At 43.0% G+C, this 26743-nt stretch overlaps 1 protein-coding gene across 4 annotated transcripts in view; it reads left to right on the top strand.

The window, feature by feature from the left end:
- Nucleotides 1-26743, top strand: part of LOC110537230 (roundabout homolog 1) — a 232647-nt gene that overhangs the window by 182209 nt on the left and 23695 nt on the right. For all 4 annotated transcript variants that reach the window (XM_036937241.1, XM_036937240.1, XM_036937242.1 and 1 more), the window contains 4 exons: nucleotides 13484-13641; nucleotides 20251-20371; nucleotides 21351-21489; nucleotides 21701-21828. In XM_036937241.1, coding sequence (XP_036793136.1) covers nucleotides 13484-13641; nucleotides 20251-20371; nucleotides 21351-21489; nucleotides 21701-21828 — 546 coding nt within the window. The remainder of the gene's footprint in view (nucleotides 1-13483; nucleotides 13642-20250; nucleotides 20372-21350; nucleotides 21490-21700; nucleotides 21829-26743) is intronic.

Genomic DNA, 26743 nt, shown 5'->3' with positions numbered 1-26743 from the left:
TTGAAATGCATTCCAGGTGGCTACCTCATGAAGCTGTTTGAGTGAATGCCAAGAGTGTGCAAAGCTGTCATCAAGGGAAAAGGTGGCTACTTTGAAGAATCTAAAATCTAAAATATATTTTGATTTGTTTAACACATTTTTGGTTGCTACATGATTTCATACGTGTTGTTTCATAGTTTTGATGTCTTCACTATTATTCTACAATGTACAAAATTTTAAAAAATAAAGAAAAACCCTTGATAAGTAGGTGTGTCCAAACTTTTGACTGGTACTATATATATATTTCAAATAATATACAGTGCATTCGGAAAGTATTCAGGCCCCTTCCCCTTTTCCACATTTTGTTACATTACAGCCTTATTCTAAAAGGTATTAAATAAAACATTTTCCCCATCACTCTACACAATAACAAAGCGAAAACAGGTTTTTAGAAATGTTTGCAAATGTATATATATATAAAAAAAACAGATACCTGATTTATGAGACTCGAATTTGCATGTTGTTTACAATGATCATCTTGAGATGTTTCTACAACTTGGAGTCCACCTGTGGTAAATTCAATTGATTAGACATGATTTGGAAAGGCACACACCTGTCTATATAAGGTCCCACAGTGCATGTCAGAGCAAAAACCAAGCCATGAGGTCGAAGACAGGATTGTGTTGACGCACAGATCTGGAGAAGGTTACAAACATTTTTCTGCGGCATTGAAGGTTCCCAAGAACACAGTGGCCTCCATCATTCTTAAATGGAAGAAATTTGGAACCACCAAGACTCTTCCTAGAGCTCGCCACCCGGCCAAACTAAGCAATCGGGGGAGAAGGGTATTGGTCAGGGAGGTGACCAAGAACGTGATGGTCACTGACAGAGCTCCAGATTTCCTTTGGGGAGATAGAGAACCTTCCAAAAGAACAACCATCTCTGCGGCAATCCACCAATCAGGCCATTATTGTAGCCAGACAAAAGCCACTCCTTAGTTAAAGGCACATGACAGCCTGCTTGGAGTTTGCCAAAAGGCACCTAAAGTACTCTCAGACCATGAGAAACAATATTCTCTGGTCTGATGAAACCAAGATTGAACTATTTAGCCTGAATGCCATGCATGTCACGTCTGGAGGAAACCTGCCACCATCCCTACGGTAAAGCATAGAGGTGGCAGCATCATGTTGTGGGGATGTTTTTCAGTGGCAGGGACTGGGAGACTAGTCAGGATCGAGGGAAAGATGAACAGAGCAAAGTCCTTGATGAAAACCTGCTCCACAGCGCTCAGAGTGGGGCGACGTTTCACCTTCCAACAGGACAATGAACCTAAGCACACAGCTAAGACAACGCAGGTGTAGCTTCGGGACAAATCTCTGAATGTCTGAGTGGCCCAGCCAGAGCCCGGACTTGAACCCAATCTTAACATCTCTGGAGAGACCTGAAAATAGCTGTGCGGCGATGCTCCCCATCTAACCTGACAGTGCTTGAGAGGATCTACAGAGAAGAATGGGATAAACTCCCCAAATACAGGTGTGCCAAGCTTGTAGCGTCATACCCAAGAGACTGTAATCACTGCCAAAGTGGCTTTAACAATGTACTGAGTAAAGGGTCTGAATACTTGTGTAAATGTGATATTTCCTTTTTTAAAGTTTTTTTAGACACTTGCCCAAAAATCAAAAAACATGTTTTTGCTTTTACAGTATGGGGTATTGTGTGTAGATTGATTAGGGGGGGGGGAATAATTTGATACATTTTAGAATAAGGCTGTAACGTAACAAAATGTGGAACAAGTCAAGGAGTCTGAATACTTTCAGAATGTACTGTATATATTTACAAAAAATATATATGGGTATTGGAAATGATGCACACAATTACACTGATAGAGGCCACAAAAAGGCTGATCTACCCTCAACAACAAAAAAACAGAGAGATAAAATTAATAAATACTGTGTGTCACGGGCGTCGTAAGAAGTGGACCAAGGTGCAGCGTGGTGAGCATACATATTCCTGTTTATTAGAATGTCACCAACAAAACCAATAAACAATACAAACCGACCGTGAAGCTCAACAGGGCTATGATGTCTCTAACGAAGTTAACTACCCACACTGAAACGAGGGAAAAAGGGCTACCTAAGTATGATTCCCAATCAGAGACAACGATAGACAGCTGTCCCTGATTGAGAACCATACCCGGCCAAAACAAAGACATACCAAAACATAGAAAATAGAACATAGAATGCCCACCCAAATCACACTCTGACCGAACCAAAATAGAGACATAAAAAGCTCTCTAAGGTCAGGGCGTGACATTGTGTTATTTCTAAGCATCCAAAATGTGGGTTTTTGTAGCTGTAGTTTCAACGTACTGTAGTTCTCTGACTTTCACCATGGCACGGCCTTGCCAACGCATCTGTGTTATGCCATAAAATGAAGTGGCCAAGCTGTAAAGTATAGTGTAGGCTGTGATTTATGTAGCTTAATGTACAGTACATGTGTATTTGCAGTAGAGGGGTAACTTTAGTGCTCTCTGAGGGAGGAAGCAGGCAGGCTGTGCTGAGAGAAAGACTGTGAAGGGAGAGTTTGTTTGGCCAAGACGTGTCATACTGTACCTAATGCAGTCTCTACATCCCTACAGGACATGGGTTTGATATCTCCGTACCCCTGTAGTTTAGTTCTGGATCCTTTTATGTAGAAAGAGGTAGGGGGTGCAGTGTATGGAGGGGAAGTGGGGGGTATAGTATGTGGTGAAGCTTCGTGGGGCCCAGGGTTGAAACATTTCTCTATTGGCCAATGTGCTTTCCTGCCTCTCCACAACCCTCCAATCAAAATACAGGGTTTATTTATTTAAACTGAGGTGCCAAGTCTGTCAAAAAGTCTACCCACTGGTCAAGCAGAGCAGACCACCAGATCCCCAGTCCTCAAGTCCTGATGAGAACAGTTTTGCAGGGGAAAATAAACACTGGTAGATCAATGGGTCGTGTGTGTGTGTGTGCGTGCATGTGCGCAAGCTTGTGTGTCTCTCTCTGTGTTTGACTGGGTGGGGATGTTAATGTGGAGTTGTACAGCTAGTTTGGAGAGCAGTAGATTGGCCACTGATTGCTTTGGGCTCTAGTTCAATCAGGCTGTGAGGAACCCTTTTCCCTCCCCCTCCTTGAGTTATTTGGCAGTATGACCGGTGCCACCATGTCAGCACCAACTGGTGCAGCACACAGCCATGCAGGGAGGCCATCTGCTATTGGGACACAAGATGGTACTGGAACATGGTACGCTATAGGCACAAGGAAAACACAAGGAAGACGCAGGGAAGACACAGGGAACAGTACACTATAGACACAGTGAAGACACAGGGAACAGTACACTATAGACACAGTGAAGACACAGGGAACAGTACACTATAGACACAGGGAAGACACGGGGAACAGTACACTATAGACACAGTGAAGACACAGGGAACAGTACACTATAGACACAGTGAAGACACGGGGAACAGTACACTATAGACACAGTGAATACACAGGGAACAGTACACTATAGACACAGGGAAGACACGGGGAACAGTACACTATAGACACAGGGAACAGTACACTATAGACACAGGGAAGACACAAGGAACAGTACACTATAGACACAGGGAAGACACGGGGAACAATACACTATAGACACAGTGAAGACACAGGGAACAATACACTATAGACACAGTGAAGACACGGGGAACAGTACACTATAGACACAGGGAAGACACACGGAACAGTACAGTATAGACACAGGGAAGACACGGAGAACAGTACACTATAGACACAGGGAAGACACGGGGAACAGTACACTATAGACACAGGGAAGACACGGGGAACAGTCCATATAGACACAGGGAAGACACAGGGAGCAGTACACTATAGACACAGGGAACAGTACACTATAGACATAGGGACGACACAAGGAACAGTACACTATAGACACAGGGAAGACACAGGGAACAGTACACTTTAGACACAGGGAAGACACGGGGAACAGTACACTATAGACACAGGGAAGACACAGGGAACAGTACACTTTAGACACAGGGAAGACACAGGGAACAGTACACTGTAGAAACAGGGAAGACAGGCTCTCCATTCCCTTTTGTTGAAGTGTCAGTGCTTTTAACTAACAAGGTGGTAAAATTAGGTTATTATAACATAGCAAGTTATCACCTCTCTATTTAAGGCCTGGTGAAGTCTGGTGAAGTCATCTTACATGGCAGCTTGGTTGACAGCAGGGTACACTAGATCAATGTTAATATTTGACTGTATTACAAAATCAACTCCATATAGTTGGACAAAGACTGTAATGCAATTGGTCCAGAGTGGCCGATATCTGTTTTCTCCACAGACTGGAAGAGGATAGATAGTGTACACAAACTCCTGCTTGATGGGCCAAATGGTTCCGCCCTAATGTTCTTTGAGGTCTCTACCAAGTGTTGCATGACCAGCAGGTGTGTGTGTGTGTTCTGTAATCTGTATGTATTTATATAGGCCTCCTTGCCCAGCGTGTGCACTGGGGGGTAGCTCATTCATTTCTAACGGAATCTCAGTGTGGCTGGCTGCCCATTGTATGACAAGGCTGTTTGAGGTAGTGACTCCTGGCCCTAAACCCAGGCTCTGCTCACCATCACACAGTCACACTCTAGGTGGTTGGAGAACCACAACTACTATTGGCAGCCGCTGTCTTTTAACCTACAACTTACTGTAATTATAAAGTATTCCAACTTGGAGTGATAGCCTAATTGAAACAAGGATGAGAGAAGGTAGTGTCAAGTTTTTCTAACCATACCTACAAAGACATGACCAAATAGTTTGAACAAAATGGTGCAACCAGTTTCACAGAAGGTCGGCATTCACAGGAAAAGGATAGAGAAGACAAAATGGAGGGAAGAGGCAGGATTAGGGCGGGCTGTGTTTAGTGGTTAGGTTACCCCTTGGCCCCTCTGGCTAACACATGCTCGGATGTATTGGGATGATGAGGGACTGTGCTTTGTGGTGTGGGCCCCTGCAGGGCCACAGTGTACCCTGTCTGCCTGTGTTGAGAGGATTACTGCTGCAGTGAGCATGCTCCTGCTCTATCCTCAGGCTGGGAGTGAAGAGGAGAGAAAGAGAGGCTCCATCGGGCACAGCAGTCAGACAGAATCAAATCCAGGGTTAAGACACCGTGTCCAGGGGGCTCCGCCTTTGAAGTGGGCTGTGGGATTCTGCTCTGGAGCGAGGGATCAGATGGCGAGAGGGAGGGAGAGAGTAGGAGGTGCAGGGTTCAGCTCCACGGACAGGCCTGCAGGGCAGGCTAGCTGGGATAGCTTAAATATGTTAGCGCTCCTTGCAGAGCACAGAGCTCCACGAACGCACAGTCACTGAGCTCTCCCTCTGCTCCCATTCCATCGGTTTTCCTCTCTGTTTCTCTATCTCTCTCCCTCTCCCTTTCTTTCTCCCTCCCCGTCAACCCTCTCCCTCATTCTCTCCCTCCTTTATCTCCCTCTATTTCTGCATGCCAGTAGAGGTTGTAATATGGAGCCTGCTGTTTTGGAGGATTTAAGAGTAGAAAGCGGTGTCAGGTACACTGGTTCAAGGAGAGAGACTGTCAGGATTACTTTACAAAAATACTGCAGAGGAGGAATTACGTGGGGCTGATGGATGAGAGGGAGAGCCAATGTGATATAAGGAAGAGGGAGGATGTGGAGAAGAGTGAGAAAGAGAGGGAGAAAACTAGTTTAGCAGATTGTGTGGTGTGTGTGCGCGTGTGTGTGCATGTGGATTATCCTGCAAAATCACCTAATGTTCTTAGCAACTTAAAGTAACTGTCCAGTGAAAATGTAACTTTTAAAAGTTAATATTTTGTTAATAATGTTGTCCTACAGTGCCTTGCGAAAGTATTCGGCCCCCTTGAACTTTGCGACCTTTTGCCACATATCAGGCTTCAAACATAAAGATATAAAACTGTATTTTTTCAAGCGGGACACAATCATGAAGTGGAACGACATTTATTGGATATTTCAAACTTTTTTAACAAATCAAAAACTGAAAAATTGGGCGTGCAAAATTATTCAGCCCTCTTAAGTTAATACTTTGTAGCGCCACCTTTTGCTGTGATTTCAGCTGTAAGTCGCTTGGGGTATGTCTCTATCAGTTTTGCACATCGAGAGACTGAAATTTTTTCCCATTCCTCCTTGCAAAACAGCTCGAGCTCAGTGAGGTTGGATGGAGAGCATTTGTGAACAGCAGTTTTCAGTTCTTTCCACAGATTCTCGATTGGATTCAGGTCTGGACTTTGACTTGGCCATTCTAACACCTGGATATGTTTATTTTTGAACCATTCCATTGCAAATCTCCATCCCAGTCTCAGGTCTTTTGCAGACTCCATCAGGTTTTCTTCCAGAATGGTCCTGTATTTGGCTCCATCCATCTTCCCATCAATTTTAACCATCTTCCCTGTCCCTGCTGAAGAAAAGCAGGCCCAAACCATGATGCTGCCACCACCATGTTTGACAGTGGGGATGGTGTGTTCAGCTGTGTTGCTTTTACGCCAAACATAACGTTTTGCATTGTTAACAAAAAGTTTAATTTTGGTTTCATCTGACCAGAGCACCTTCTTCCACATGTTTGGTGTGTCTCCCAGGTGGCTTGTGGCAAACTTTAAACAACACTTTTTATGGATATCTTTAAGAAATGGCTTTCTTCTTGCCACTCTTCCATAAAGGCCAGATTTGTGCAATATACGACTGATTGTTGTCCTATGGAAAGAGTCTCCCACCTCAGCTGTAGATCTCTGCAGTTCATCCAGAGTGATCATGGGCCTCTTGGCTGCATCTCTGATCAGTCTTCTCCTTGTATGAGCTGAAAGTTTAGAGGGACGGCCAGGTCTTGGTAGATTTGCAGTGGTTTGATACTCCTTCCATTTCAATATTATCGCTTGCACAGTGCTCCTTGGGATGTTTAAAGCTTGGGAAATCTTTTTGTATCCAAATCCGGCTTTAAACTTCTTCACAACAGTATCTCGGACCTGCCTGGTGTGTTCCTTGTTCTTCATGATGCTCTCTGCGCTTTTAACGGACCTCTGAGACTATCACAGTGCAGGTGCATTTATACGGAGACTTGATTACACACAGGTGGATTGTATTTATCATCATTAGTCATTTAGGTCAACATTGGATCATTCAGAGATCCTCACTGAACTTCTGGAGAGAGTTTGCTGCACTGAAAGTAAAGGGGCTGAATAATTTTGCACGCCCAATTTTTCAGTTTTTGATTTGTTAAAAAAGTTTGAATTATCCAATAAATGTCGTTCCACTTCATGATTGTGTCCCACTTGTTGTTGATTCTTCACAAAAAAATACAGTTTTATATCTTTATGTTTGAAGCCTGAAATGTGGCAAAAGGTCGCAAAGTTCAAGGGGGCCGAATACTTTCGCAAGGCACTGTATACTCGTAAAACATACCTATACTCGTAAAACATACATTTGAGAAAACTCACTTCAAAAACCCCATCTCAAACAGACCATTTAAAAAATGGTGATGGAAAAAGGATGATGTCATCCTACTGAGTAGGATGAGCTGGCCAATCAGCAGTCTACTCTCATTAATAATTTTAATGACCAGTTTGCCCAAACCACACCATTCCAACACATAAAAGCTGTTTTCAACCTATTTAACTACCATTTAACTCATATTGCAATTAATTATAGGTAATGTATCATAGATATCTGGAAACACTGAACAGTTACTTTAACAACAATGCTTTAAAACATCAGTTCCACCAGGTTGTTTGTGCGCTAACTAATCATGCTTTTACAACACTTCGAGGCTAGGAGACTCTTTACACAGAATGCGAAGGGGAAAGTGATACCTAGTAGTTGCACAACTTCCACATGTAACCCATCCCTTCTGAATCAGAGAGGTGCGGGGGGCTGCATTAATCGACATCATCAGCACTTGGGAAGCAGTTGTTGTTAGGGTTTTGTCCAACTTGACGGCTCTGGGATTCTAACCAGCAACTTTTCGGTTACTTTCCCAACACTCTTAACCGCTAGGCTACCTAGAGTTCTCATGGTTCAGTTTTTGTTCCTGTCTCAACTAAATGCAGCCATGTTTTTGTGTCCCACAAGGCATGCCTTTTATCATGCAACTTGGGAACAGCTGTTTCTCATCAGGCCCCAGTCACTTAGCCAATAAGCTATCCAGCAGGTCAGTCATGTGCAGGCCTTTAGACTGCCTGTAGTCAGCCAGTGTTCTCCTTGGTCGCTGGTTCAGATCAGAGGGGCCGGGGTGATCACACGTGAGACCGAAAGAGTCAGGCCAAAATGTATCCAATTAGAGGGTCATCCCAATTTGTTCTCCCATGTCCACGCTGCTCATCAGGCATCTCACCCTCCAGCGAGGCGGTCTGCCTGAGAGGAGAGAGCTGGGGCCATCTGGGAGTGATTACCCATGCTGTACTTCTCATTGTTTCGTGTTTGCTTTCCGTGAGGCTGAGCGCTGTGCTCTGCTCTCTCTCTCTCCCTGTTCTGTTGGCTGGGCTCCCCTGGCCTGGCGTGTTCAGGGTTTAATCCTGTGTTATTTATGACTGGTAATGTTGGAAAGAGTTGGCTGGTACGCAGGCCAAATTAGCACAATTTAGATGCTTCATCAGGAGCAGGAGTCTGCTCAGGGATACGTAAAGAGAGATGCAAAAATATTCCCCTCTCGCACTCTCTATAGTTCTCTCGGTCTCTGTCTCATTCTCTCTCTATTTTTGTTTTGCTCTCATTTTCTCTCTATCTCGTGCTCTCTAATTTTCTCTCTTTCTATTTCCCTCCCTCTTATTTTCCGATGGTCTCAATCCATCCGTCCATCCCCCTCTCCATCTCTCTCTTTACCTCTCTTTCGCCATCTCTGTCTTTACCTCTCTCTCGCCATCTGTCTTTACCTCTCTCTCGCCATCTCTGTCTTTACCTCTCTCTCGTCATCTCTGTCTTTACCTCTCTCTCGCCATCTCTGTCTTTACCTCTCTTTCGTCATCTCTGTCTTTACCTCTCTCTCGCCATCTCTGTCTTTACCTCTCTCTCTCCATCTCTATCTTTACCTCTCTCTCGCCATCTCTGTCTTTACCTCTCTCTCGCCATCTCTGTCTTTACCTCTCTCTCACCATCTCTGTCTTTACCTCTCTCTCGCCATCTCTGTCTTTGCCATCTACATTCACTGCATCTCATTTTCTCCCATTTCCAATGTCAGCAGGGGCCCTGCTAGTGTGTCTAGATCTAAGATTACACCAGTGTACATTTTGGAGCATGTTGTGGGGTCTGGAGTCCTGTCCCACTAATCACATCTGTGTTCCTTGTGATGCTGCTGGGAGCTGGCAGCCAGAGGAGACAGGAAAGGATTGTCTGTGGCCCATGACTGGAAAACTGACCATTCTGCCTGCCATTTTGGGGGAGATGTGAGTTTTCTTTGTATCCAGTTCAGCCTGTGCTTCACATGTGGAGAGTTGAGGAATTGCGGTGGTAGTTTTCCATTTTCTCCCGGCAGAGCTCAGTGTTCTCTGAGCTTAGTCTCTCCTGTCTGGGCTAGTTTGCACTGCTGTGTGGTAGCAGCTCCCCGTCTTCATTACTGTCACAGCCATTAGGACACACCGACAAGACTGCCAGCCATGGTCTTCTAATATGACGTCTCAGCAGCTTTACCCAATATCCCTCATTCCCTAAGTTAACATACAGTACCAGTCAAAAGTTTGGACACACCAACTCATTCAAGGGTTTTTCTTTATTTGTACTATTTTCTACATTGTAGAATAATAGTGAAGACATCAACACTATGAAATAAACACATATGGAATCATGTAGTAACCAAAAAAGTGTTAAACAAATAAAATTCTATATTTTATATTTGAGATTCTTCAAAGTAGCCACCCTTTGCCTTGATGACAGCTTTGCACACTCTTGGCATTTCTACATTGTAGACTAATAATGAAGACATCAAAACTCTGAAATAACACATATGGAAACATGTAGTAACCAAAAAAGTGTTAAATAATTTCAAAATATATTTATATTTGAGAATCTTCAAAGTAGCCACCCTTTGCCTTGAAGACAGCTTTGCACACTCTTGGTATTTCTACATTGTAGACTAATAATGAAGACATCAAACCTGTGATTTGGGAGGTTAAAGACATGCTCTGGAACTTTGGCAACGTCTAAGTATTTTTGAAACTTCGCACAATGGGCTGGATGTGTCAATGTGCAGTATGAGGTAGTACCCAATTTTCAGGGACCAGTTTTGGCTTGTGAGCGCAACTTTCAGAACTACTGTCCAAAAAATTATACAGAAGTACTGGATTATCCCTTTTGGCTGTGGAGTGTGAGTCCAAAAAAGAAGTGTTGTCTGTCTGGGCTTGGGGCTGTAAATGTCAGAGGTCCAAAGTGTACTTCACCCTAATGTAATTACCCCCTCGGTCAGTGTTGTTGCTCTTAGAGCTACGCTAAACTGAATTTGCCTTCACAGCTACAGTAAAAAATAGCAGTGACAGATAACTGAGAATTTGACCTAGAAGAATCAATAGCAAATCATTCTAGTAAAAATGGTAAACAGCATTCCATTCAGTAGTCTCAGGTAAACACTCTGTTATTCAGTGGGACTCTAGCTGCTATAATTATGATGTCACACATGTATTTGTCATCAGGCTCCCGTGGCCACTAACATTATAGTCTATTTTGACAGACCTACATAATTTTGCTGCACCGATAAGGGTGTAGCGTCACAAGCAACGTGAGTGAGTATGCAAATTCTATTCATACCCAAATGTCAGGCAATTCTGTGATTACTCTCATTTGCATACATCACTGGTGGTTTGCATAGATGGACTTACATGGCTTTTACAACATGCATGTTCCCTTGATAACCACCAACTGTTAAATATGACAGTTAGACATTCTGGAAGACTCTAGAAAGTTTTTTTGTGATGAGTTCATGTAAAATTCATTTTTTAGCTGCAAGACATTCACTTTTGAGTGTGCACACAAATTCAACCTAGACACAGAGGAATGTCTTACAATACAGTACAATGTAACATAATGTCATATTGTGTAATGAAATAAAATACAGTGCCTGGTACTGAAATGTAGGGTAATGTAATGTGCTGCAATGTAATCTATGCAGTGAAATGTAATGTAATGTAATCTGGTTTGGGGAGACAGTGTTGATTAAATGCTGGGATCATTAACTGTATTGGGAATAGAGCCTGCCAGCTTGTAGTCCTAAAACCTGGAAATAAGATACATCTGGTTTGTTCAGCCATTCCTATGGGGAAAATGAACGGGGAAAGATTAGGGTTTTGGGATAAACGCTGAAAATAAGTTCTGACGTTAACAGATCTTATACATTTTGTTCTATGAGATAATATCAGTCAGTTAACATGACCTTTATGCATTATGAAGCCTTTATGTGCTTTTTTAAATGAAGTAAATGCTTCAAAATTCACAAAGGGTGACTGATGAACTGATGAAGATTATCTCATAGAACAAAACATATAGTATCTCTTAGGCCTGTGTTTACCACATAACTTATTTTCGGCATTTATCCAACAAGCATACAAAAACTGCATTAATTTTCCTATAGGCTTTGTCCAATGAACCATAGCGGAGTTAGTGCCTACAAAATGACACCATTACTGTTGCTCTCTATAGAATGAAAAGAGCTGCGGAGAAGGGAGGGACAATTTCTCCAATTTATGAGAGCATGATGTCCCTCAGGGTGTAGTCGCTAACTCGCTGTACATTCATCCACAACGGGCTGGGAGGACAATGACTGGGACTCTGGGATTGACTGAAACATCCTGGACTGGGCTGAAATAGCTGCTCTATTTGTTCTACTCGTCTCCTTTCTTCTTTTGTCTTCTCTTCTCTTCTCTTCCCATCTTTTCTCTTATTTTCCCATCTCTTCTCTAGGCCTCTGTTAGCTAGGTCAGTACGCCAGTATGTTCATCCCTTCTTCAAGTCCAATCAGTGTCTAAATATCACCAGGAGTAGATACAGTAGCTACAGTAACTCATTGTCTCAGTAGTCAAAACAGTACCTCACACATACGTATGATACCATTACCACTCCCCTCCACAGCCATATATATTCGCTAACTACCATTACACTGTAATTGTGTCAGGCTGTTATTGCTGTGTGATTAGTGTGATTAGGGTTGCAAAGCTACCGATAGTTTACCAAAGTTACAGGAATCTTCAGCAATTTAGGTAATTAACAGAAAATCTACGGCAATCTATCGTAACTTAAGTAATTTATACTTTAATAAAACTTGTTTTATTCATATAGAGTATTCATTTTTATATCTGCGTCCATATTGTCCACGAGTTTCTAGTAGATAGACTATATGGTTCAACAGAAAATAATCTAATCAAAAATTGCATTATTTTCAGTTAACTCTGCAACTCTTCCAACTATTGACTTTTTTCACAACTGTTTGAGGCAGAAACATTGACAACAAATGCATACTGACATGGTAAAATTAATAAAATGTGCAAGTAAATGATATTTCATGCTGAAACCCTCATATTGAACACCAACGTTATTCACTAAGTTGATGGTTTATATTTAAGATAATGTTTTACAGCTTTGTCATTACATTTTTTCTTTGAAAATCATGTTATTTCATGTATTTTACATGTGATAAAGCCACACAGAGGGCCAGAGATAATTAAAGACACCTTTGATAATCTGAAGTACCCAAAAGGGATGCTAGATGTCTTGTCATAGATTGCATAAAATACTTGAATGATACCAAAATTCGGGAAGGTTACTGGTAAACTTTTAAAGTTTCCAGTAATATACCCTCCCTTTGCAGCCCTATGTATAATGTATCGAGATGTTGCATTAATGGTCCTTAAACCTTTGAAGATGTTGAGTGTGTGTTTTTCACCTAGCTGGCTTGTTAATGGCTCTTGCGAAATATCCACCTATCTCTCTTGAAGTGTTTGATGGGCAAACATGGTATGGAAACATTAACTGGGGAGGTTGTATTTTGTTTGTGCTTACCTCACACTTTAAACAAAGTTCATGGGAGTCGTAAATGGAATTGTGATGCAAATGTTTGCTTGTGTGTTTGTACGTTCCCTCAGGGTTGGAGTGGAGAGTGACAGTGGAGCGGCAAGTGGGAGAGAGCTAGTCTAATCAGACAGAGAGAGTGGTAGTCCTATACCACTAAAGCACATCAGGGATTTGGCCCAGCCCCCGAGACCACTTTACACTATAGCATTATATCATGTCCAGATACCTCAAGACTCTATCTATCTGTGATGGACATGATTGACTGCCTCTGCTCAGACTTCAGAGTTTTGTCATTACACATCGAGAGTCTGGTCATTATAGTCTCGAATATTTGACACGTATACCCTGTCCATTGGTGCATAAGAGAAACATTTTCTGGTGCCTTTTTTTTCTGTTTCATTTCAACCTGCAATGCTAACAGGCCATGAACCCCTCCTCTCTTCTGTTCCACAGTACTGCGTGATGACTTTAGACAGAACCCAGCGGATGTGATGGTGGCGGCGGGGGAACCTGCCGTACTGGAGTGCCAACCCCCCCGTGGGCATCCTGAGCCCACCATCTCATGGAGGAAAGACGGTACCAACATCAATGACAGGGATGAGCGCATCACGGTAAGAGACAAGCTCCGTTAACCTCGGAGCACACTAGAGCATACACTGCACTGCGCTGGGCCTGCACGACACACACACACACACACACACACACACACACACACACACACACACATATGCACGTGCACAAACACGGCCCACTGCTTGCTGGCGGAGCTCCAGGAAGATCAGTGTCTCTGTTGGCAGACGTGTGGCATAATGAAGAGAAACAAGTGCATCATCTATTTGACAAACATAATGAAATCATATTGCACTGTGGTTTGGCCAATCAATGTCTATTTGGAACAAAGGCTATCTGGGGAAGCGTGAAAAGGAATCAGGGGAGGGTGTGTGTATGCAAGCATGTTTGTTTGCTTGTTTGTCTGTATAGGGGACTTGTTAGTTGGGATCCAAGGCTTATCCTCCTCCGGATTGACAGTTAGTCTGTCTCTGAGGGACTCCAATGGACAGAGCAGCTCTCCTCTACACCAACAAGAGGGAGGTGGAGGAGAGAGAGAGGGCCTTCTGAAGGAAATACAAAGGCTGTGTTGGCTTTTTACTTCCCTCTTTTCTCCTGATTTATGTCCAGGATATCATGAGGACCAACACCCATCTACCTACAGTATATAAAATAAAATACGAAGTCAAAATCAACTAAGGTCTTGTAGTGTCAAGTCAGGGAAGCCATGTTGGCCCCAGTCCCTATAGCGCATGTGGTTTTCCATGGTGTACTGGCTCAGTGTGTAAACAGAAGGCCAGCTTGGTTTCTGCCTCATAGCTATAGCTCGGCTCATTGGACTAATGGGCCTGCAGATAAGACTGTCCTAATGAGTCCTCAGGCCCTGTAAACAACACAGTGCTGGTGATGGAGTGTTGTGTTTGTACTCTGTTTCTAACACAACATCCACTCCCAAAGTTGTTGTTGTTTCTTAAACCACGGCGAGTTCTGGAGGTCTGTTGTGGCCAAGCTTGAAGTAATGGGGTGAAGGACGTTTGGGGGAAGGTTTTGAGTGGGTGGGCATTGGACAAGTGGCCAGTGGTGTAGAACAATGCATCAACATGCCTTTACTAGACTATGGGGATATTTTATATATGAATGCTTCCACTCAGTGTTTGAGATCAATTGACACCCTTTACCATGGCACTTTGAGATGTATTTTAAACTGCAAAACCCTCACGCACCACTGCACTTTGTATACCAGGGTAGGCTGGCCTTCTCTAGTCACTCGTAGACTCAGGCACTGGTATATTTTTATTTACAAAGCCATTTTGGGTTTACTACCTTTCTATTTGAGCATTTTTATTGTTCAGGAATGTGGTGGGTACTCTCTTTGTTCGCTTACCTTCATCCTGCTAACTGTTCCAAATGTCCGAACTGAATTTGGTAAAAGGGCTTTTATGTACTCTGCGCCATCGTCTTGGAACATATTACAAAACACTTTTAAACTGTAAGAACTTGTCCCAATTGGTGTTTTTAAATCACTGATGAAGGATTCTGAGGCTGATTCCCTGACCTGTTAATGTTTTTAATTTGCTGTTTTATACTCTTGTGAATTCAATGGTTTCTACTAGATTACTTGTAGTTTTTCATGTTGTCTGTCCGTCATTTTTTTGTAATGACTTGGTGCTGCCTATCTTGGCCAGGGCGCTCTTGAAAAATAGATTTTAATCTCAATGAGCCCTTCCTGGTTAAATAAAATAAATAAAAACAGGAGTACTTCTAGATAGAGTACCATACTGTGGCATAACATCATATAACACCCTATATTGACCGTAGTGGGGTCAGGTTGGGTGGTGATGTGGCAGATGCATAAATAGAGGGGAACGCAGGAATGGAAGGATGAGAGCGAGAGAGAGGGATAGGAGAGAGGAGGAGGACAGGAGTGATGTATTTGCTGGTGTTGTTGTGGATCTGACTTTAAGAGAGCGAGTAGTCCCATTCACCAATCTACCAGGTGTGAAACAGGGAAGGGACTCAGGGGGTATGCTAATTTGGTATAGAGCAGACCTAACTCACTCTATTTAATGAATAAAAACAGGAACATTTGGCTAGAAATTCAAAAGGAAATTATCTCAACATAGAAAAATGTCCTCCTGTGTGCTACCAATATCCCACTACTAGAATCCCCATAGTTAATTGAAGACAGCTTCTTCGTCCTGGAGGGGGAAATCAATCATTTCCAGGCACAGGGACATGTACTAGTCTGTGGCGATTTAAATGCAAGAACTGGACAATAACCTGACACCCTCAGAACACAGGGGGACAAATACCTACCTGGAGGCGACAGCATTCCCTCCCCCATATGCCCACTTAGGCACAACTACGACAACATAACCAACAAAAACAGGTCACAACTCTTGCAGCTCTGTCACATACTGGGTATGTACATAGTCAATGGTAGGCTTCGAGGTGACTCGGTAGGTACACCTTCAGTATAGCTCATCTCTTGGCAGCAGTACTGTAGACTACTTTATCACTGACCTCTACCCTTGAGTCTCTCAGAGCGTTCACAGTCAGCCCACTGATACACCCTATCAGATCACAGCAACATCACACTCTCCTTGAACAGAGCAATACTCAATCATGAGGCATCAAAGCCAAATGAACTGAATAATATTAAGAAATGCTATAGAGGGAAGGAAAGTTGTGTGGAAACATACCAAAAAACAATTAGGCAACAACAAATTCAATCCCTTTTAGATAACATCCTGGACAAAACATTTCACTGTAATATTCAAGGTGTAAACTTGGCTGTAGAAAACCTAAACAGTATATTTGACCTCTCAGCTTCCCTATCAAATCTAAAAATTTCAAGCAGAAAATCGAAGACAATGAACAACAAGGACAAATGGTTTGATGAATAAGCCAGAAACCTAAGAAAGAAATTGAGAAACCTATCCAACCTAAAACATAGAGTAACAGAACCTGAGCCTACACCTTCACTATGGTGAATCACTAAACCAATACAGAAAAACACTACAGAAAAAGAAGGAACAGTACATCAGAATTCATCTCAATGTAATTGAGTAATTCATAGGCTCTAACCACTTCTGGGAAAATTGGAAAACACTAAACAAACAACAACATGAAGAGTTATCTATCCAAAATGGTGATGTATGGGTAAGCCACTTTTCCAATCTTTTTGGCTCTATAGCAAAGATCAAACATCAAAAACATTATACATGATCAAATACACATCTTAGAATCAACTATTAAAGACTACCAGAACCCACTGGATTCTCAAATGACATTGAATGAATTACAGGACAAAATGCAATCCCTCCAACCCAAAAAGGCCTGTGGTGGTATCCTCAATGAAATGATCAAATATACAAACCAAAAATTCCAATTGGCTGTACTTAAACTCTTTAACATCATCCTCACACTCACTCACTCATACTGAATGTATCACACTCCTATGACCTTTGTCCCCCAATAAATGCAGGGTAATGTGATGACACTTTAAAAGTTGCCAACACCACAGGGGGTGGAACATGAAACAGGTCCTGGCCCAGTGACCTCTGAGACCTCTGGGATTTGAAACCTGGCCACTGCCCTCTCCCCTCATCTCCCTTCCTCTGCCCCTTCCTCTCCCCTGCTCTCCCCCCTCCTCTCCTCTCCCCCTCATCTCCCTCTCCCCTCTTATCCCCCCCTATCCACTCCTATCCCCTTCCCCCCCTCCTCTCCCCTTCCTCCCCCTCCTCTCCCCTTCCAATTCAATTTAAGGGCTTTATTGCCATGGGAAACGTATGTTAACATTGCCAATGCAAGTGAAGTAGATACACTCACAGAAGTTTCAAAAGAATAAAGACATTTCAAATGTCATATTATGTATATATACAGTGTTATAACGATGTGCAAATAGTGAAAGTGTATTCTTTTGAGAGCCAGGTCTGCCTACGGTGGCCTTTCTCAATAGCAAGGCTATGCTCACTGAGTCTGTACATTGTCAACGCTTTCCTTAAGTTTGGGTCAGTCACAGTGGTCAGGTTTTCTGCCACTGTTTACTCTCTGTTTAGGGCCAAATAGCATTCTAGTTTGCTCTGTTTTTTGTTAATTATTTCCAATGTGTCAAGTAATTATCTTTTTGTTTTCTCATGATTTGGTTTGGTCTAATTGTATTGCTGTCCTGGGGCTCTGTGGGGTCTTTTTGTGTTTGTGAACAGAGCCCTAGGACCAGCTTCTCAGGTTATTCTCTCTGTAGGTGATGGCTTTGTTATGGAAGGTTTGCGAATTGCCTCCTTCTAGGTGGTTGTAGAATTTAGAAGCTCTTTTCTGGATTTTGATAATTAGCGGTTGTTGGCCTAATACTGCTCTGCGTGCATTATTTGGTGTTTTACCATGTACACAGAGGATATTTTTGCAGAATTCTGCATGCAGAGTCTCAATTTGATGTTTGTCCCATTTTGTTAATTCTTGGTTGGTGAGCAGACCCTAGACCTCACAACCATGAAGGGCAATGGGTTCTATAACTGATTCAAGTATTTTTAGCCAGAGCGTGACAGAGCGTTCCTCTCTCCTCCTATCCCGTTCCTCCCTATCCTCTCCCCTCTCAACCCCCTCCTCCCTCTCCTCTCCCATCTTCTCCTCTACCACTCTTCTCCTCCTGCTCTCCCTGTGTAACACATGATTACTTTTATGGTCTGGGAGAATATGTCAGTGTGAAGAGGGAAGGTCAGCCTCCTGTCAGCAGGTTGCAGGTATTGTGAGGGCGAGAGGGGCAAGGGGGGACAAGAGGTGGTGAAGAGGGTTAGTATTTGTGTATGAGGCAGAGAAGGGTCTGGAGCTAGTCTGCTGTAAATCAGGCTGTGAGTAGATTAGCTATGACTGCTTGGCTGGTCTTCCCAGCATGGTTTACATACAAGAAGTTGTAACCTACTGGCCTGGCCACATCAGGACTCCTCCACTTCCCTCCTCTCTGACAGGCTCTGGTGCCTTATGATACCTCTCCACTCACTAACCAACGTCACTCTACACTGCACTTTACCACTGGGAAACAAGAGGCAGGGACTATAGAAAGGTTTTCCTTCACCCATCCTCACCCTAGTGTTTGAATAGCAATCCCTCTTTCAAGACATTTTAATGTTATTTGAACATTTCTGATGCATGATTTGGTTTTTACTTATCAGTTATGTTTGCAGAAACCCTGATTCCATATTTTCTGCACATAGGTCCTTCTTTGAAACTAACATAATTCTCCAACCCAACCATCCAAAGTTATTTCCCATTACAACAATCCTGCTGCATGTCACAGTACAGGATCTCTAGGCTGGTGCTGTAGCAGTGTTCTCTGAGGCCTGAGATGTTGTGGGCTCACTGCTTCCTCTTTCAGTGGAAAACAACCTGTCAGGCACTGCCCTCCCTGCCACACAGCCAGCCAGCAGAGGCAGCTGGGAATGCACCCTGTTTACTTCTTAAAACTGTTGCCTTAAACCTACCAGATCTTTGTCTGGGCTCTATAGCAGTGGTCACCAACTGGTTGATCGCCATCTCCAAGGTCTTCATAGTCGATCACCAAACATTTCTGTAACAAACATGGTGCATGAGACAGAAATAATGTAGTGCGACTTGAGTTTTGTCATCAGCTGGAAGACTGTGTCCCCTTTTCTCGGTGGAGGGAAGGAGAGCGGGGGGACTGAGATGGGTGAGAGGCAGGGTTACTTCTGCTCCGTCCCACCACTCAGACTGACCATCAGATGCAGGCCATCAGTCCAGTAAAATAAAAAATGCTAATGATTATGCTCACTCAGCTGTGCCTCACAAGTAATACAACAAATTACTGTAATCTATTACCAGTGTGATCATGTACCAAACATTTTGAAGTATTATTTCGAAATGGTCTGAGAAGAACAACTTTTTTTGCAATTCAAGCATAGACAGTATGCAGTGATAATGCATTGGGCATATAGTCGACTGCACAAACATTGCTAAATAACTGTTTTTAATAGGTTAAAATGTTGCATGTTTTTTAAGTTATATTATTTGTAATAAATCTGAGCAATAGATCTCGGCTTGTTGTGGACTTGCTTTTTGCTTTGATCTTGACTCAGAAAAGGTGGTGACCACTGCTCTGTAATAATGTCAAATCAAATCAATATTTGTCACTTGCGTCGAATACAACAGGTGTAGTAGACCTTACAGTGAAATGCTTATTACAAGCCCTTAACCAACAATTCAGAGTTTTGTTTTTTTAAGTAATGAAGAAAATATTTGCTAATTTTTTTAATTAAAAAAAACATTTAAATACAACGTACCACAATAAAATAACAACCCAGAGCCTGTATACAGGGGGTACCGGTACCGAGTCAATGTGTGGGGGTACAGGTTAGTCAAGGTAATTGAGGTACATGTCGGTGGGTGTAAAGTGAGTAGCAACAGCGTACCAAAGGGGGTCAATGCAAACAGTTTGGGTAGCCATTTGATTAACATTTAGCAGTCGTATGGCTTGGGGGTAGAAGCTGTCCTAGATTTAGTGCCTTCTAAACCACAAATAATTTCACCAAATCGCTTTTTGAGAGCCTTTCAAAGCATAACTTTCCTTATTCAGTGTGGTGTTATTTATATTTATATAGGTATCTAGTTACAGATATGACTTTACAACTTGTACTTTTCTTCCCTCCATCTTTCAGATCCGCAGTGGGAAGCTGATGATCACCAACGCCAGGAAGAGTGACGCAGGGAAATACATTTGTGTGGGGACCAATATGGTGGGAGAGAGGGAGAGCGAAATTGCAGAACTGACTGTTCTAGGTAAGACCCTGTCTGTCTGTCTGTCTGTCTGTCTGTCTGTCTGTCTGTCTGTCTGTCTGTCTGGTAGAGTCTGTCTCCCTCTCCCTCCTCTCAGCCCCCTTCAGTGAGTCTTAGTTGTGTCAGTGAAGGTCAAAGAGTCTGCATGTCCCCTTGGTAAAGGTTTTTCTCCCTGGCACATAATCCAATAATGGAACAGGTTACATAACAATGGCCCCCAGCCCTGCAGCTGTGAAGGCATTTCTCATGAATCCTAAACTCAGGGTGACCCTGTCTTCCCACCGTGACCCCTGCCACCCCCCAGCTGTCCTGGACCAGGTTGTATCCCCACCCTCATCCCCCACTCTCACTCATTCTTCCTGCTGCCAAGTGTCCCAGACCACTGACTCCTAGCCTGGTTCCCCTCTCCACCCCCACCTCCACCCTATGCTGTCCCCCTCTCTACCAGCACCCCACCCCCTCTCCAAACACTTCCATTGTAGCAGACTGAGACATATTATCACGGGAATGGGTAGGCTGGGCTGGGCTACTCGCCAGGGCACACCACACACATTTACAATGCCTAGTAAAACTTCTAGGGCTAATAGAATAATACTGTGTATTGAATAAACAGATCTGTTTTCAAATGTGCTCTGGGACCAATGTGAATAAAATGGCCCTAGTTTTAACAAGCCCTACTAGTTTTAAGTTGATTTAAGTTGTTTTCATTCACATAAATGAATGTGTTTCAGTCTTTCACCCACTGTCCCAGTGGGTGAAAGAGGGTGAAACACGGGGGAATGTGGGTGTGGTACATCCGTCCCATGGAGAGAGAGTTACAGGGGGCTAATGGTATTCAGGTACCGGTAGCGTTTTTAGGTGCTTATCTAATAGCTTTGTATATAAGCTTGATTTTGCAAGTTCTAAGGGTTGGAGAGCCAAGCAAAACTGTCAGTCTATCACACAACTTTAAACACATTATGATGATCTCCCCCTTCTTCAGAGCGCCCAGGGTTTGTGAAGAGGCCCAGTAGTGTTATGGTGCTGGCAGATGAGAGTGTGGAGTTCCACTGTGAGGCACAGGGAGATCCGGTCCCCACTGTCCGCTGGAGGAAAGAGGATGCAGACCTACCCAAGGGGAGGTATGGATGGATTGCCCAGCAGTACTATACAGCCTTTATATTACGCTGTTACTCTGATCAAAATTCATATGCACACATATGCTCGCGTCTGGTCATGGAATTAGGTGCGTGGTATATTACAGTGTGTAATCATGTGAAGCTCCTTTGTCTCATCGTTATATCTCCCAGTCCCTTTCTCTCACACTGTGTGTATGTGTCTGTCTGTCTACAGGTATGAGATCCTAGAGGACCACACCCTGAGCGTACGAGATGTAAGACTGTCAGACGAGGGCTCCTACACATGTGTTGTGGAGAACATGGTGGGAAAGGCTGAGGCATCCGCTACACTGACCGTACACGGTCAGTACAACCTCCACCAACCATAACCCAGGTCACACCTGCTGTTTGACATGAAAGCGCACAGACTATGTTTTACCTTCATTTAACTAGGCAAGTCAGTTAAGAACAAATGAAGAACAAATTCTTATTTCAATGACTGTTCAGGGGCAGAACGACAGATTTGTTTGTACCTTGTCAGCTCGGGGGTTTGAACTGGCAACCTTCCGGTTACTAGTCCACCACTCTAACCACTAGGCTACCCTGCCGCAGACTGTGTGCAGACTGTGTTTATGCTGTGCAGCTGTTGCTCTGACATTCATGAAACGTTAGCTAAAGTGTGAAGGAGAAGACAGCTGTTCTCAGAGCAGTTGGATATCTTACCTAACCCACACCAAAGAGTGTCATACCACTGCCCTGATTTATTTAGCATGGATCAGTTTACATTCATGTGTCGAGTCAAGCAGTTGCCAGAGTAACCGACTGAGTTGGGTTATCAGTTAAATGTGAGGTCATGTACAGTTGAAGTCGGAAGTTTACATACACTTAGGTTGGAGTCATTAAAACTCGTTTTTCAACCACTTCACAAATTTCTTGTTAACAAACTATAGTTTTGGCAAATCAGTTAGGACATCTACTTTGTGTATGACACAAGTCATTTTTCCAACAATTGTTTACAGACAGATTATTTCACTGTATCACAATTCCAGTGGGTCAGAAGTTTACATACACTAAGTTGACTGTGCCTTTAAACAGCTTGGAAAATTCCAGAAAATTATGTCATGGCTTTGGAAGCTTCCGATAGGCTAATTGACATGATTTAAGTCAATTGGAGGTGTACCTGTGGATATGGTTCAAGGCCTACTTTCAAACTCAGTGCCTCTTTGCTTGACATCATGGGAAAATCTAAAGAAATCATCCAAGACCTCAGAAAAAAAATAGTAGACCTCCACAAGTCTGGTTCATCCTTTGGAGCAATTTCCAAATGCCTGAAGGTACCACGTTCATCTGTATAAACAATATTACGCAAGTATAAACACCATGGGACCATGCAGCCGTCATACCACTTAGGAAGGAGACGTGTTCTGTCTCCTAGAAATGAACGTACTTTGGTGCGAAAATTGCAAATCAATCCCAGGTAAAAAAGTATCTATATCCACAGTAAAACAAGTCCTATATCGACATAACCTGAACGGATTCTCTGCAAGGAAGAAGTCACTGCTCCAAAACCGCCATAAAAATGCCAGACTATGGTTTGCAACTGCACATGGGGACAAAGATCATACTTTTTGGAGAAATGTCCTCTGGTCTGATGTAACAAAAATAGAACTGTTTGGCCATAATGACCATCGTTATGTTTGGAGGAAAAAGGGGGAGGCTTGCAAGCCGAAGAACACCATCCCAACCGTGAAGCACAGGGGTGGCAGCATCATGTTGTGGGGGTGCTTTGCTGCAGGAGGAACTGGTGCACTTCACAAAATAGATGGCATCATGAGGAGGAACATTATGTGGATTTATTGAAGCAACATCTCAAGACATCAGTCAGGAAGTTAAAGCTTGGTCGCAAATGGGTCTTCCAAATGGACAATGACCCTAAGTATACTTCAAAAGTTGCGGCAAAATGACTTAATGACAACAAAGTCAAGGTATTGGAGTGGCCATCACAAATCCCTGACCTCAATCCTATAGGCAATTTGTGGGCAGAACTGAAAAAGTGTGTGCGAGCAAGGAGGTCTACAAACCTGATTCAGCTACACCAGCTCTGTCAGGAGGAATGGGCCACAATTCACCCAACTTGTTGTGGGAAGCTTGTGGAAGGCTACACAAAACGTTTGACCCAAGTTAAACAATTTAAAGGCAATGCTTCCAAATACTAATTGGGTGTATGTAAACTTCTGACCCACTGGGAATGTAATGAAAGAAATATAAGATGAAATAAATCATTCTTTCTCCTATTATTCTGATATTTCACATTCTTAAAATAAAGTGGTCATCCAAACTGACCTAAGACGGGGAATTTTTACTATGATTAAATGTCAGGAATTGTGAAAAACTGAGTTGAAATGTATTTGGCTAAGGTGGATGTAAACTTCTGACTTCAACTGTATTTACTTAACTTGAGTTCATATCAGTTCTGCAGCAATCAGTTGCCTTGTTCCCTATTCGTACAACTCATAGTCTAACCATGACTGGATCCGTGTAACAGTTCTGAATAGGTACCCCGATGGGAGTGTTGATGAGGCACCAGGAAGTGGTTTCATTTATGAGCAGGGATTCCCTTCCACAATGACCACCACAGCACTGGGACTGATGGCAGGAAATGAGCACCAACACCAGACTACTCACACACACTTGCGTGTACACGAATGCACACACACACGCATATACAGACACATGCACGCACACACACACGCGCGCATACACACACACACACACACACACACACACACACACACACACACACACACACACACACACACACACACACACACACACACACACACACACACACACACACACACACACACACACACACAGTGGCCCAGTGACACAAAGCAAGAGAGAGATAGACAGACAGTGAGGATGAGCAGGGCTTAATTAAAGACAAGCCTGAGTCCCATGCAGGGAAATGACATGGTTCCAATTACAGAATCTACTCTACACCAAACCTGCCTGCCTCTCTGTCAAATTGGTGAAGTGATATATAAAAATGTTAAAAAATTTAAAAAATCAAATAAAATAAAAAACGGAAAAGTGGTGCGTTGTTATGTATCCATCCCCTTTGCTATGAAGCCCCTAAATAAGATCTGGTGCAACCAATTACCGTCAGAAGTCACATAATTAGTTAAACAATGTCCACCTGTGTTCAATCTAAGTGTCACATGTTCTCAGTATATATACCTGTTCTGAAAGGCCCCAGAGTCTGCAACACCAATAAGCAAGGGTTATTACCAAGCAAGTGGCACCATGAACACCAAGGAGCTCTCCAAATAGGGCAGGGACAAAGTTGTGGAGAAGTACAGATCAGGGTTGGGTTATAATAAAATATCAGAAACTTTGAACAGATTACCCTGAAGGAGCTGCAAAGCTCCACAGCTTAGATTGGAAAATCTGTCCATAGGACCACTTTAAGCCGTACACTCAGAGCGGGGCTTTACGGAAGAGTGACCAGAAAAAATCCATTGCTTAATGAAAAAAATAAGCAAACACGTTTGGTGTACGCCAAAATACTCCCCAAACATATGGAAGAAGGTACTCTGGTCAGATGAGACTGAAATTGATATTTTTGGCCCTCAAGGAAAACACTATGTCTGGATCAAACCCAACACCTCTCAGCACCCTACGGACACCATCCCCACAGTGAAGCATGGTGGTGGCAGCATCATGCTGTGGGGATGTTTTTCATCAGCAGGGACTGGGAAACTGGTCAGAATTTAAGAAATTGTGGATAGCGCTAAATACAGGGAAATCCTTGAGGGAAACCTGTTCTCATCTTCCAGAGATTTGAGACTGGGACGGAGGCTCACCTTCACCTCCAGCAGGACAATGACCCTAACCATACTGCTAAAGCAACATTTGAGTGGTTCAAGGGGAAACATTTAAACATCTTGGAATGGCTTAGTCAATGCCCAGATCTCATTTGAGAATCTGAGGTATGACTTAAAGATTGCTGTATATCAGCATGAACCCATCCAACTTGAAGGACCTGGAGCAGTTTTGCCTTGAAGAATGGGCAAAAATCCCAGGGCTAGATGTGTCAAGCTTATCGAGACACACCCCAAGAGACTTGCAGCTGTAATTGCTGAAAAAGGTGGCTCTACAAAGTATGGATTTTGAATAGTTATGCACACTCAAGTTTTCTGGTTTTTCTGTCTCACAATAAAAAATATTTTGCATCTTCAAAGTGGTAGGCATGTTGTGTAAATCAAATGATACAACCCCCCCAAAAAATCTATTTTATTTCCAAGTTGTAAGGCAACAAGATAGGAAAAATGCCAAGGGGGTGAATACTTTCGCAAGCCACTGTATCTTTTTGTTTTCTCATGATTTGGTTGGTTTGGTTGGATCTAATTGCATTGCTGTCCTGGGGCTCTGTTCTCAAACACAAACAGACCCCACAGTGCCCCAGGACAGCAACACAATTAGACCCAACCAAATCATGAGAAAACAAAAAGATAATTACTGACATAAATGAAACATAGCTCCATGGTTTCTCTGTTTTCTGCCCCAAACATAAACAGTCTAGTGGGCTTGCTGTGTTTGAACATATCCACAGGGAAGGCAGGAGATTTAGGGTTTGTTTCCTCTTTAAACAGTCTGGCCGTGTTATTGGTGCAGACAGGCCACGTTATCAGTAGTGAAAATCAAAGCATATTGGATCCCCACTCCAGTCGAGCTGCTTTCAATCCCAACACACCAAGGCTAAGCTGTTATTTAAAAATTAAACCGTTTTTCTGTTGTTTATTTATTCTTATTTATTTAGCATAGTTTCCATCATCTAACACTTTTACTGAGGTCGTCCATCACACTTTAACTAGTGCCAACACTCCAGATCATCTTGTAGCATTTTAATGTATTTCCTCCTCAGTCATGTCTTCATTTCTCACCCTTTTCTGTTCACACTACGGCTATTCTGCCTCATTCATTCATTCATTCAATCATTCACCCCCATCTCTTTCCCTTTCTGTCTTTCTCTCTCTCTCTCTCTCCATGCACATCACTGTTTATCTCCAGTAAGACTCACAGTGTGCCACAGCCTTCACAGAGATATTAAGCTCTCAGTCAATAAGGCTCTATAGTCCTAGCTCGACACCCAGAGTCTCCGAGTGTCTGTTTTACTTAATCCAGCAAATGGAGCAGTCGTAGAATCCATCTCCCTTTCTTTTCCCTCAGGTTTATGTGTTTACTGGGGGATTGTAACTCTGTCCAAACAGGACTG

Source organism: Oncorhynchus mykiss, chromosome 12, assembly GCF_013265735.2.
Source record: "Oncorhynchus mykiss isolate Arlee chromosome 12, USDA_OmykA_1.1, whole genome shotgun sequence".
NCBI classification, from domain to species: Eukaryota; Metazoa; Chordata; class Actinopteri; order Salmoniformes; family Salmonidae; genus Oncorhynchus; species Oncorhynchus mykiss.
Note: the sequence above shows the minus strand (reverse complement) of the source record. Positions and strands in the feature narration are given on the sequence as shown.